This window comes from Cheilinus undulatus, linkage group 13 (genome assembly GCF_018320785.1).
Source record: "Cheilinus undulatus linkage group 13, ASM1832078v1, whole genome shotgun sequence".
Classification (NCBI taxonomy): domain Eukaryota; kingdom Metazoa; phylum Chordata; class Actinopteri; order Labriformes; family Labridae; genus Cheilinus; species Cheilinus undulatus.
The window spans coordinates 37739289-37753345 of record NC_054877.1 but is presented as its reverse complement, the minus strand read 5'-3'; the positions used below and the strand labels follow the sequence as shown (position 1 = coordinate 37753345).

Below are 14057 nucleotides of genomic sequence, written 5' to 3'. Positions count from 1 at the left end.
AAAACATGCGATCACACTTGGATACTCTGATACAATCAAGACAAAAAGGCAGTCAGTACATTTGGAAAACACCATTGTAACCAAGGATGAAGAAAGCACTACAAAGCAAGTCTAAATTCAAGGCCATGTTGGTTTTCTTTGAGACCATTAGGGGTATCATTTTGGAGGACTGGGCCCCAGAAGGGTTAATGGTGAATCAACACTATTAAGCTCACTGGGTCTGTAATTTTTGGATGCTTTTTTTTTTCCAGATCTTTAATCTGAAAAAAAAAAAAAAATACACATTCAGATCTTGCACACAGAGTCTATGGCATTTTATTTGTACTCACTGCATTTGTAGAATATGGCAAATTGTTTCATACTGCAACAAAAAAAGCAGTGAGCCTGTGGCTCTGTCCCTCATTGAAAATCACACTTGATCCATCCTGACAGAGAGTTTCATATGGTACCAGCTTGTATGTCACATAGGGCTGGGAATCACTAGTGGTCCCCCGATACGATATTATCATGATATGTTTGACATGATTCAATAGTACTGCAATCTTAAACATTTTGCAAAACACAGAGTATTGTGATAACATATACTAGGATACATTGCTATCTAAACCATTTTTCCCAACTGTTAAGTTGATTTAGCATTATCCTTGCCTTCATTCTATCATTCATATCCTTCATGCGGCACCCCTTGCAAACCCCATTTTTCATGTCCATGTTGCTCGTGCCCTACTTGCATTCCCTGGTGCTGCCATACTGGTTGTACTAACTTTCATCTGCTATGTGACCGTCATCTCTGCTGACCTCACTGGACAAAGGATGCAACAGCATTATTAAGTGGACAGAAACTGATGCTATTTATCCAGTATCATACTTCAGTTCATATTAGCTATGAATTTGAAAAAAATTGATACTTGGCGGAAGATACGACACGAAATATTGCCTCGCAAAATATCAAGCAAGTAAGGAGGAAGCAGCAGGCACCGTTCTGAATCATTAATCCCCTTTTTAAATGAGTCAGACTGATGCGAAAATTCACATAAAATCAAATCTGTTCAAAAAGGTTAAAGACAAAAATTTCAGTGTGCAAACACATTAGAACAATATGAGCTCGGTTTTCTTTTTTGACACGTGAAAAATTCTGACAAAAGAACTGACTCAGTGTGCAAAGGCCTTTATAAACAGGTTCTAGAAAAAAAATGCAAGAAAAAGTCAAAAGAAGGAGAGCACATTTGTAGAGAAATGGTTTCATTCTTCATCAACACAACACACCAGCTCACACTGAGCTCTCAGTGAAGCAGCTACTGGCCCAAAAAGTCACACAGTGCTTGATCAGCCTCCCTACTCACCTGATCTAGCACTGTGTGACTTTTTCTATTTTCCTAAGATCAAATCTGTGCTGAAAGGAACATGTTTAGAGTCTGTGTTAGAAGTTAAGAAAAGAAGAATTAAGATGTGAGACAACCATCTGAAGAAGACGGTGTGAGATTTTGTGCAAATGTGTTGCTCTTTCAGTGCCATCTGTTTTCAAGGTATGTGCATCTACTATCTATGACACGGTAGTTGGACTCTCAGCCTGCAGTGATGAGACAGACTCACAGCCTGCTGTTTACTATGGCCTCTTCTACCTGTCACTTGTTCTCACTGAGGAGCAATCGCTTTAAAATTAGCATTTCCCAGTTTATCTACTCAACAGCATACGACCTGTTTTCTTTAAATGCATGGCTATGAGCTAACAAGGTGGGAAAGTTTCATCTGTTTCATTATGTAACCCAGCATGTTCTAAGCAGTGAAGCAACTTCTTGAAATACACGATGACTGAGGTGAATTTTCAGTTGTATAAAGTATCGAGCGGTGTGTGGCAGCTGGACGAACTTGCAGTAACAATGTGAAGTGTATTAGCACTTTATATTGGTATATAAGTTGCACTGGTGTATAGGCCACACCCAACTTTTTAGATTAAAAATAAGTATAAAAAGTGCAGGTTATAAATTACAGTATATTTCCATGGTTGAGCAAAATGGTATATCATCACCCTGGTTTAGGGCACGGGACAAACATAAAAAACATGGTTAACACTGGGAGTGTAACTGTCACTCACAAAAAAACGTTAAAAATGTCCACAATTTGCTAGATGACATTGTTATTTGAATCTATGAGAGAACATATGTTTGTCATATAACCTAGTGAAGTAGAGAGGCAGGGTGAAATGGTGAAAAACAGAGCTGGGCATACATTGATCAATCAATTAATCAATAATTATGAGTACTGATTATTTTTTAATGTGACTTGATTTGAAGTAATTATTTATGAAACCTTTAACTTCAGTTAAATTCAGTTTTTTGTCAACATCAATTGCCCGAATCCTCCTGTACTGCTGAAAGCTCACTGAATAGCCAGCTAAAATGGCCCAAGTGCTTTCACTGTGAAAATCTGCCTCACCTACATGGAGTTATAAACTTTAAGTGTTCCGCCTGAGTGAATGAAAAAAGTTTCTAGATTTGTATGTTTGAAGCAAACCATGGGTCTTTATCTCTTATTCTTTTACTGGATTTGGGTCGTTGGGACCCTTTACAATGAAGCTGAAGCCTTTTGCTGGAATATAGCGAGCAGGAGAGTACGGTAGATTCTCAAATGTTAAGTTTAATGACTTTACTTTCTTGGTTGGATCTTAAATTGGTCAAAATCACAAAAATCACAACTTTCTTGTGATGGATAGCATGAAACTTTTACAAAGTTGTTTTGTAAATATTGTGATAATGAGGAGAAAGCACCTTGAAAGCTCAGGAGCAGACCACTGGCCTTTCATATTTTGACATTAACTTCTGTTAATTTTGAGCAGAATCAAAAGAGGCAGCACATAAAACGGCACCAGTTTGAGATGCCAAAGCATACTAATATTGTCAGCTGAGGTGGACTTGAATCCCTGCTTGCCTAAACAAGGGCAAAAGCCAAAGAGATTACCACGTGCAGCTATGCTTTAAGGATTTGTGCTTTATATCAACATGTTAGAGCCAGTTTTATTAAGCCCACTTAAAAAATAAATAAACATAAAGTCATATTAGGTGACACAGAGTTCGCTGTAGAGAAAATCTGGTGTCTTTTAAAAGCTTCTGTGCTTCCATGTCAGATAGATTTTGATCTTATGAGGGAGAAATTATGTCAAAACTGACACAAGCCCTACCAGTCTGCTGTGAAATGCTTGTGGTACACAATGAATGGTGGCAAATTTTCAGTCTTGTCAGGTTATGTAAAATAGATGGTGATGGCTGCACTGAGGCAATGAGAGCAGTTTTAATGAGTATACTGGTCACACTGGTACAAAAGGCGAAGTCATGTTATTACTTTAAGAAATAGGTGTTAAAAGAGCATCTAGTACACTGGATTTCACGGTACTTTTAGCCACAAAGAAAAATAAGAAAAAGGATGTTTATCACTCTTACGATCAGGAAATTAAAATAAAAGTATAATAATCACTTTCACTGACTTCACTCTTATCAAATTTTAAAACATGAAAGAAATGTGTGATAAAATCCCACTGAAAGCCTAGAATAGCGCCTATAATCGTATCAAGAATTGAGCGTATTGCTACAGCCCTACTCTTAAAGCACATGCATCATCTGTGACCACTGTATCAATGCAGTCCAACAGAATGGTGATGTATATGCTATTATACTGATTAAAACAACATTAAACACAGGATTAAAAAAATACTAAGTAAAAAATAAAATAAACATTAAAATTATTAATCCAGTGAGGTTTGTGTACATTAATATACTTACTTCACAGATGGGACCGCAGGTGTCTGAAGGGTCATTTGGTAGTAAGGATCACAATTAGAGAGGATGATGTGAAAAGCAGAAGGATGACAGAAAAAGAAGAGGAGAAGAAACAAACACAAAAAAGCTCAGTCAGATTTCCATTTTCTTACCAACACATGGCTGAAGCTTTCTATTGATGCTGAGAGCAACACTGCCCCCATGTGGCCAAGCACAGAAACTCACCCTATTGCTGCTGCTGATCTGTGTCCGATCTGAGGAGAGAGGTGACAAATTTGAGCATGTAGCAGGAAATATTTATCACAGCAGCCTGGGTTAAACTCACTGAAAATGTTATGAAAGCAATGGTTTTGATTTGAAACTTTTAACTGAATATAAATTTGTCTAAGACCAACTAATGTGCCTCCACAGAGATGTACACTCTTCCAGCCTTGCCACCAGTTTGTACACTGGTCCGTCCACGCCCAGTAAAAGCCCCTTGAGCCCCAGTAAGCCAGATCACCGTTTACCCGCGTGCTATCATACATAATTCACTGACTTCATCAGAGAAAGAGAGAGAGATGAGCTGACGGGAGGCGTGTTAATGTTGTCTTAACGAGGTCGCGTTTGAAATAGAGAGGAGGGGGGCTGTTTGTGTGAGCAGACTGTGTGCGTCTGTATTTGTGTATTTTTAAACAGGCAGGGTGCCACATGTGAAGGAATAACCAGGTTTGTGTTTGTGTTTGTGTGTGTGTGTATGTGTTGTGGGTTGGTGGTAAACACACTGTCACCAGAAGAAACACTCAGCGACTGCTCCCGGTGTTAGCAAGCTCAAGTAGGGTATTTTCAAGTTTTAGAGGGAGGGGGCTGTGGATGCTGTCTGAGCGCAGGCTATGAAGGGGGCTGGGTCTCATCGGGAGCTTTCAAACATCAGTAACGTTAACTCTGATGAATCATACGGCCCCTGGGAGAACGTGTGCACGCGGGTGTGAAGCGTGTTTGTCAAAACTCATGCTCTTGTTTACTTGAGATGATCCAGAGGGCCCCGGCATCAGCGGCAGACAGAAACACACCGCCCAGACACGGCGCGCATCTTTTATTGGAATAAGCAGCTCTACATAAACACCCCAGCAGAATGAATGCACTCACACTGTGGAGTCATGGATGTGTGCAGGCTCATTTGTTTGACCAGACGGACTGATCAGCTCCCTGACTGAGAAGCTTGGTTTAGAGTTTGATAGCATGTAGGAAAGAAGTCTGAATGGAACTTTTAGGAACAAGAAAAAGCAATAGGCAATATTGAGTGACAAAATTAAACCTCTGAACTTTTATAAGAGATACAAACCACCTCAGCTAGTAGCACTGAGTTATTTTCTTATCCATGTAAAATTAAAACTACTATCAGCTCTAAAACAGGTAAAACTACAGATATGATTGGTGTTTCAGTTCAGTTACTTACCACCCATCATCTCCTCACACCGTTTAATCCAGACCTCAAATGATTTGTCAGACACTGTGGAAAAAACAAGAAGAAGAGATATTTCCTATCTGCTTTGCTAGTAAAAATTACACATATCACCGACAAAGTGGTTCACTTATGACATTTTTTAAAATAATACATATCAAAAGTGATGTTTCTAAGTGCTGGAGAAGGCTGACGATATTCTCCTCATTTTTTTAGGGATGCATGATGTCAGATTTTTTGTCGATATTTCCAAATTCATTTTAGCTGATACTAGGGGTGTGTCGAGATCTCATGCCACAACATCTCATGAGACTAAAACATCCTGAGATTTTTCATCACGGTGATCTTGAAAGACTGACAGACTGGATTATTTCATCTGCAGCTGGTCTACAGAGTAGTCCAGCTGAAGTGGAGAGTGTGTTGCTATTGCTTCTGAAACTTTACAATAGTTTGTGGCAATCATTAGAGAAATGGAGCACAGCTGATCCTCCCTCACATGTCTGAATCTCCGCTGACATTCCCCTCTGCACGTGTATGCTCATTTTAGCCCCACGTTACAGGCAAACTATCAAAAATGAATCATCTGTGAAATAGATCCGTTGCTGCTTAATACCTGTGCAGAGCTACAGTTGGAAGAATAGTGTTTTATTGGTGCATATATGTAAGCAGACACAGCCCTGCAAAGTGATGATGTGTTTTACCTCCTCTATTTTACTGCTTTTACATTTCCTTGTTCATCATCTCACTGCAACTGTCACTCTTCTATCAGCTGTTGGCTGCATGTCGCATCAGTCAGAAACTTATTTGTAACATAACAGCTTGTTATATACAGCAGCGGTAAACTTAATAGAACAAGCTCTGCCATAGAGCGTTTTGTTCGCCTCTTCATGAACGGGATGTTTCAGACCACAAGAAGTGACAACAAAAAGATTTTAGACAAAAAACATCCTGCATTATATAGCAAACATATTACTGACAAGCAGATTTCTATACATGTTAAGTTATCATCCCTGATAGAGGATGAGTAGTAGTTTAATTAAATCAGTGCAGCTTTTTAAATGTCAGTCTGTTTTTCACCCGTTTTTATTTTAAGTAAAGATAGTTGTGGCATATCAAACTGCTCCTATTATCTATATTTTCATTGGAACTGTAGCAATAGGTTGTGAAGTAATGAGGGTGTGACACACATGCATGAACATTTGATATGAAGTGCTGTTAAATCCAAGTTTGAGTCATGACTGTATAAGACATACTATACAAAGGCAATATTTAGTTAATAAAGATTAATAGTTAGAACTTCTTAAAACTGACTTGCAATCATAACATTTTAAGTCTTCACTTGAATTAAATAAAAATTTCTAGTGATATATTCTGTTTTCAAAGTTAAAAAAATGAAACATTGTCTTGTTCTTGTGAGCTTATCTCGTGAGTATTTTCCAACAAACACAAGCAATACATCATTCTATATTACAATCAACAAAATACCAGATTAAACTAGGGCTGAACACTTTTCAAAAAATATCTGATTGTGATGACTTTGACTTCTATTGCAAACTGGAAATGATTTGTTGTATTGAAGGGAGTGATATTTTTATGTCATTCACATATTTATTAAGAAAAAAGCACAAAAATGAAGAAAGTAGGATTTCTGTAAACTACTCTAAAAATAGCACTTGAATGATTGCATGATGTGTAATGCATAACATGTCTGCTGCAAAAAAAGTTTTAAACTGGCATTTTGACAAAAATTTCATGTTAAAGAAATATTGCACCTTCTGCTTTATATTGAAGGGAAAAAAGACATATTTCTCATCCAAATGTGTGTCTATTTAAGCCTTTTACCCAAACCTGAATTTTTCCCCTTTGGTTTTATATTTGAACACATCGTGATGGTGTTTTGTTCACCTTTGCCAGGTAGTCACTTTACCAAGCTGACCTTGAACACATCATAATGTAGCCATACATCACCCTGTTCAATAAACTAACTTTCTTTAATCTAGCCCATTACATTACGGATTCAGAATGGGATTACTATTGAACTAATATGATTTACCACAAAATTTGGGTGATCTTACCATAGGAGTTTTTTGGGGGTTTTTTTAGATTTATTATTCAGGCTTATTATGCTATACCTTAGAGATATAGGACAGTGGATACAGCTGGAAACAGGGACAAGTGAGTGGGGAATGACATAAAGTGAAAGAGCCACAGGCAAGACTTAAACCCAGGCCTCTCACATACATAAGGCACAAACAGACCAGCAGGCCATACACGTCCCACCATGGCTGATTTAACTGAACGAGGAGGCTGACTGATCCACTGCAGCAGCAGCTAATATTATGTGTAATGGGCAGCTTAGTTTGTAGAAATATTATTCATTTTGATATTTGACAGCCCAGCACTAATAAAATTGTTAACTAATGGACAAGGTGGAGTCATACAATGATACAATGATATCTCTGCTCTGATACCTCAGGAGAAAATGAGAACAGTGACCAACTAGGGATGTATGGGTTTCACATCGAGAGCCACTATCAACCCTAGTGACTGTGGCATTAACAGATATCAGTAGCAAATGTTTATCTGTTGTGTCTAATCGTTTTAATGCTGGCACCTGGTATATATAACAGCTGAATAGATCCCCTCCAGGTATTACTTAGATTTTTTTAAAGGCTGGGAAAAACAGCAAGAAAAATATTTTTCCAGCACATTATGATGTCACAGGCTGATCTTTGACATGTTGGGGGAAAAAACAGCCATAATTTCAATATTTAACTCCATTATTAAATATTGTTAATTTGTTTCATTATCAGCACATGGATTCTGGAGTTAAGGCCATGCACCTTATTTTTAAAGTCTCATTTCCTGTGACAATAAAATCTTATTAGATATTGTTGAGATTAGGCGGACAACACTGCACAATCTGAAGGTATTCTCTCTCAGTATAATTGAGGCATGTGCTTACAAAATGGGACCGACAAACAGATGGACAGGGAGACCAAACTGCAATGCCTCAGACCACAGCCGCAGCATGAAGGCATAATAAAAGCTGGAAGTTATTACTTCTTACTGCTTTGTGTTTCATTTCTGAAGTTTAGTAATACAGGTTTAGCGGTTTGTATTCAGTGAGGAGAGTTAAGCAGACAGAGCACTGCTGGGCTCTGCTGGTGGTTGGTACAGAGTGGGCTGATGGAAAGTTTGTACTCGAGGCCAAAATAAGGTGCACTCACCGTCCAGTTGGTGTCCCTGAGTGAAAGATGCATGGGCTGACTCATAGTGATTCAGGTGGAATTCTGCTATTCTGCAGGTGGGAGAGAAAAACATGTCATACGTGCTTAGATAATTTTGTTAAAATTAGTGAGCCCTTGTGACACGAAATTTGGTTTGTGGGCCTTGTTAAGGGGGTTAAACAAACAACTCTGGTACATTATCTTTACAGCTTCTTGGAGAGAAAAGTTAAACTTCTCATTACAAAACTTGGTAAAATTTGGGCTTAGGACTCAGAACTTCAGCCCAATTATGTGTTTTTTTAATTAATTAATTTATTATTATTAATTTTTTTTACAATTAATAGCCTTGGTGTATTTTTTTTAGTAAAACAACAGTCACTGGGCCCATGTTTGGAGCCAATACATTAAAAGCCTATGTGTGGATGACTGTCTATCATCTTTTTCATCATATCTACGTACACACCCTGTTCTCAGGAAAGCAAGAGGCAGGCTGGGTTGTAGCTGCTGGGCTTTTTTGGCATCATCAACAGCACCTACGGAGAGAGAAGACAACACAGAGATCATGGTACACATTCATCTACTTTGTACTGCTTAGAATATTTAATGCAATCCAAATCTCTTACAGTAGCCACTTACCAAAATCAGATATCAATCAAATGTTTAAAAAACATTTTTCTGTACTACAGTCATTGCCTCAGTTTATAAAGAGGCATACCACTTTTAAGCAGACCCAGACCCACAAATAAAAGCCAACCCAGTTCTGTGCTTGTGGTCCACCTATGTCTTTAAACATGAAATATTATGGTCTGTTCAAGGTAGTAATTTGCACCCTATCATCTAAGACCTCCACCTAAAGCCATGGAAGCACACAGTTGTGCTGGTACACCCCAGAGAAGACAGGGGCAGGGCGAAAAGGACCTCACCAACATAAAAAAGCTGTTCAGAGCTGGTTTACAAATATCAAAAACCTCCTGGTGCTTTATACATTTTATAATTTGACCAAAGCATGACACAGATGTTTCATTTAGACCACTTGGGACTGTGTTAAAAGCCGGTATGATGCATCACCTTTAATGCACCATCCCACACATCTGACTCATAAGTTGTGGGTAGTTACAAAAAAAGGACAATTGGGTGTTAGCAGAATAATAGGACATTTCTATTTACTTCATCTTTTATAACCAACACATGTATGCAGACTTACAGCTGTAGTTTTTGAGCAGTATGTGGGCATAGGCACGCTGGCAGAACCACTCAGCGTTCACAGAATCTCCTTGCAAGGCCTCATTCAGTGCCTGAAAGGAAAGAGATTGAATTTAGGTCAAAGGCCAACTCAAAATAAGAGAAACACGTGACAAACTATTACACTATTCAATGCAGTAATGATGACAACATGCCTAGCATGTGTTAAATTTTCACTGATGTCTGGCCAAAAGCTCATATTTCCAAAATTCCCACTTTAAAGGGAATTTTTTAAAAATGCGTTGTTTTTTTTTTAAACTGGATGGTCATGGTCAGCATCTTTTTGACACTTTTTATTGCTTTAAAAATTTGTAAAAACCCATTGACAGATGTAAAGGGCAACTAATAGCACTGACTTATGAAAAAAATCAAAATCACAAAAAATGGGGATACAAGGTTTTGTCTCGACGTTAGCGATGTGCAAAATATCAAGGTATATGCATCATGGTTATTACAGTTAACTAAAACTAGAAGGTAAGAAAAAATTTGGTAAACTCAAACTAAAATGAAAAACTTTTATTAAAAAAAATAAAAACTAACTAAAACTGTGTCATTGGTTTATAAAACAAACTAAAATAAAATAAGCCATGGACAAAATATTCTTAATTTCAGTGTGTACTGTGTAAGCATACTGACCAACATATCTTTTCTGATTTATGCTAGGAATGGTTTACATTTTGGATGAGCTCGTTCATTGCAGAAAATAATAATTTTGATTTAATTGGGCGATTCTAGCCTATTACATTATCAAAAACAATCACCAGTCATACAGAAGTTGGCCAATAGATGCCGTTTATACCACTGATATTTTCAACGATAAAGTTTAGTTTAAAAATAAACTAAAATTGAGAACTAAAAGAGAATACAAAATAGAAATTGAAAAAAAAAAAAAGAAAAATCCAAAACTATCATAACCTTGGCATACATTTAAGCTTAACTTGCAGCTCCTGTCTTTCTGCTGTTGTGCAAGAATATCTCAGACAGTTCCCATCATTTTGCATGTCTTCCTACTTGAATCCCTATTGTATTCATAGTAGAAGTGTTTTTTTTCTTCAAGGTCTCTGTTAACTAGGTTTCCATACTGTTCCTTCTTTCCTCAACTGCCTTTACTTATCTTATAGTAGCTAGCTATCACAAAGGTTAAAAATTAAAGGTGATGTTACCTCTAGTTGTACCTTTTTTCACATATTAACCATTTGTGAATGCATGGTACATGTAACTATAGCAGTTGAGCATGTTCTTTAAGGCTAGGTTCACACTGCAAGCCTTAACACTAAATAGAGATTTTGTGCTCAGATTTGGGGGGGGGTTTGTGTTCCCCTGTTCAGGTTATATTTTTAATATGGCCTGTAAGCAGACTGCTGTGTTGACAGGCCAGGGTCCTGAACTGCTGAGCTGAACTGACAGCTGGATTTATCCCCCAAAAATACAGTCAAGTTGGTTATGGACCACCATGATCCAACCATGGCCGCTACGCTGATTGGAGTCTTTGGCCTCTTTAAACTTAGCTTTGAGGTTTTTCACTTTCCTTTGGCACTGCAGCCATGTTCCTCTGTGACCACGTTCTGCCATTTCTTTTGAAATTCTCTCAAAAACAGGTCAGTTACGATAGGACCCCTCAAGTTTTGCTTGTATAAAAGTGGGACTCCAAATCCTTATGATGTCTTACGCCTCACTGTCCCTCCACTGACTGGCTCCATCACTGCTGTCTGTATTAACTGAGTGCCAGACTCTCACCTACACTGATTCTATTGCGGCGCTGAACTTTGATGTGTGTCCCTTCAAAATGATGTGAGAGTCACATTCAATGCAACTTCCTGTTTAAATCACAACCAAATTCCAAAAGATCATATATGTATCTGATTTAGTGCCACATATGATAGCGGCCTAAATCTGATAGGAAAACATCAGATTTAAAAAAAAAAAAACACAGATGCGAGTCACATAAGAGAAAAAAATCTGATTTGGGTCAATTTTACCTGCAGTGTGAACATCACCTAAGAGGACAGCCTCAGATACGATATTAAAAAGACAGAACTTTTCTGGTATTACCATTTACATGGCTCTAAGTCAACTTTTTTTTGTCCATAGCACTAGTGCTACAGAGGTTGATAGTCTTGTAGCACAAGACAAAAAACTTGTTGCATACATAACGTCTGTTACATCTCTAAAACCACTTGATAACCTAACAATATGCTAAGTAAGTGAGTATACCTAAAAAAACAGCCTACCTTACGGCTTTCCATTTATGACTAACACACAAAATTGCCCTGTCTACCACTGGATCTACCCCTAGTCAGAATGAGAACACCATTCAGTGCAACAGAGAGGGGAGACGCTTACGGCTCATCAAAGTTTCAGTCAAATATCAAGAGCAAACTGCTGGAAGCTGAAAAATTTTATAGCAGTGTTGGTGCCTGAAGATTATTACAGTGATATGATTTGCAAAGTGGACCTTAAAACAAAGCAGGTAACGGAGGAAATAAGTGCCAACAAGCTGCAATTTGCTGCCGTAGTCCTTTTGAAGTGTTAGGTCTGAACTACTGACATTAGTGTCAACTAAAATCAATTTGTAAATATCAGCATATCTTACATCCTTTGTAAAAACAAAAGGTACAATAGTACAATACAGCACAAGTTCCAAGTCCTAATGTATTCTGTTTCATTTCATGAATTACCTCTGACTAATTAAAATTTGACCAGTAGCTACAGTTTTGATACGCCCAATAAAAAAACTAACAATAATCTGGGGCACGGGAAAATATTTTTGACATTACGAGACATTCAGAAATTGTATTAGGGAGCATCTATTTTGTATAATTACACTGGGCCCTCACTAATACTTATAATGCTATGAAAAGGAACAAACCTCTGGTATCTCAACATTGCAGTAATGGTTAATTAATAACTTACTTTACTTTATTTTAAAATGATTATTCATGTTGTTACTAATACCAGTACTGTTGAAGGTATACACCTATTGATCTCACTTGGTTTTACTATTTTCTTTTTTACTTGAGTCTTCTTCCCATTTTTACAGCGGTCTTCTGCATGTACACTGTAAAGCACTGTACTTTAATTCAACTGTCTTGTATGTTAAGGGCTGTGTTTGATGTTTGATTTTACATTTGTGTCTCCACAGTTTGCTAAAGTTTCACTACATATCATTTTGTAACTGAATTAGTCCAGGGTAGAGGAAGTATTACTGATTCTGACAAGCAATGCTTTGAGCAGCATGTGGGGCCTGGTCTGCATAGGGGAGCTGAGATTATGTTCTTAGAGCAGCCTCTACAAACAGGATCATAAACAATGAAAAACTAAAAGGGGAGTGTGATAAAAAAAAAGACTTTTTTCACGTCAAAGTTATACGTATCATTAGTAAGTCATATTTTCATATGTAACAGCCTGATAGTGATACCAAGTGCTTGTCATGCTAAAAGACTGACATGCAAAACGCAAGTGTTTGTCAGCACGTTAAATCAGCATGTAGGAAGCTTTAATGACAGACGAATATAGTCTTAAATGATCAAGATACAGCAAATAAAAGCCGCGCTAATTTTAAGCTCACTTTTCATTCAAAGTAATGCTAACAGGAAACGTTAGCTAAACTGGTTAGCTACTTTCGGTTTCATTCTTAGTTCTTTTACAGATAAAAGAGCTTGTCCGATAAAATAAATAAGGCATATATAGTTGTCAGAAAGAGCCAGGTATTTGTTAAAATCACCAGCGCTGTTTATATGTGTGTATCTAAGGCTAATGTTTACCTCCAGAGCTCTCTGTGGATCTTCATCTATGAAGCTATCGGGGAAGCTTCTGGAGCGAAAAGAGAGACCAGCCGTTAACATTTTAACAAATGTATCGTAAGACGATTATTAAATGTTCGTTTACACTTGCCGTTCGGTTGCCATGGCGTTGCCAGCGTTTGTGGAGTGTCAGGAAACTTCTAGCAAGCTGTGGAAGAGGAAACGTGATAGCGGCAGAGGCGGCAGCTCAGCAGAGGGTCTGTCAACATCCGACTGCACAGCGCTCACACTGCCACAGCGACACATGTCGGACAGGAGGAGTCATGACAGGACAGATTGCTAGCATTTAATCATCCTGTCACCTGTGACATCAAAATGCACCTCTGAAATGGGCTGGATGTACTAAAATATTGTATCTATACAAAATATATCAGCTTTAACACCAGTATAAGTAAATGTGAAAGAACTGTCAAGAAATCACCAGGGAAACACTGTTTCATTATTATGATATTTAATGTCAAAGCAATTCAGAATTCAAAATATAAAAATGTATTAGATATAAACGTATCTTGTTCCATTCAGCTTTCTCTCAACCCTAGAAAGTCTCACAGTCCCTGCTGCTGAC

The 14057-nt window shown here is 37.8% G+C and overlaps 1 protein-coding gene across 1 annotated transcript in view; it reads right to left on the bottom strand.

Annotated features, from left to right (window-relative positions):
• The window catches only part of sugt1 (SGT1 homolog, MIS12 kinetochore complex assembly cochaperone), a 39939-nt gene extending 26233 nt beyond the window's left edge, over nucleotides 1–13706 (bottom strand). Inside the window, exons 1-8 of the mRNA XM_041803567.1 lie at nucleotides 13584–13706; nucleotides 13454–13502; nucleotides 9652–9742; nucleotides 8911–8980; nucleotides 8448–8518; nucleotides 5212–5265; nucleotides 3999–4027; nucleotides 3777–3799 (exon numbers count right to left, since the gene is read on the bottom strand). Coding sequence (XP_041659501.1) covers nucleotides 3777–3799; nucleotides 3999–4027; nucleotides 5212–5265; nucleotides 8448–8518; nucleotides 8911–8980; nucleotides 9652–9742; nucleotides 13454–13502; nucleotides 13584–13597 — 401 coding nt within the window. The 5' untranslated portion in view covers nucleotides 13598–13706. The remainder of the gene's footprint in view (nucleotides 1–3776; nucleotides 3800–3998; nucleotides 4028–5211; nucleotides 5266–8447; nucleotides 8519–8910; nucleotides 8981–9651; nucleotides 9743–13453; nucleotides 13503–13583) is intronic.
• Between the last annotated feature and the right edge of the window lie 351 nt (nucleotides 13707–14057).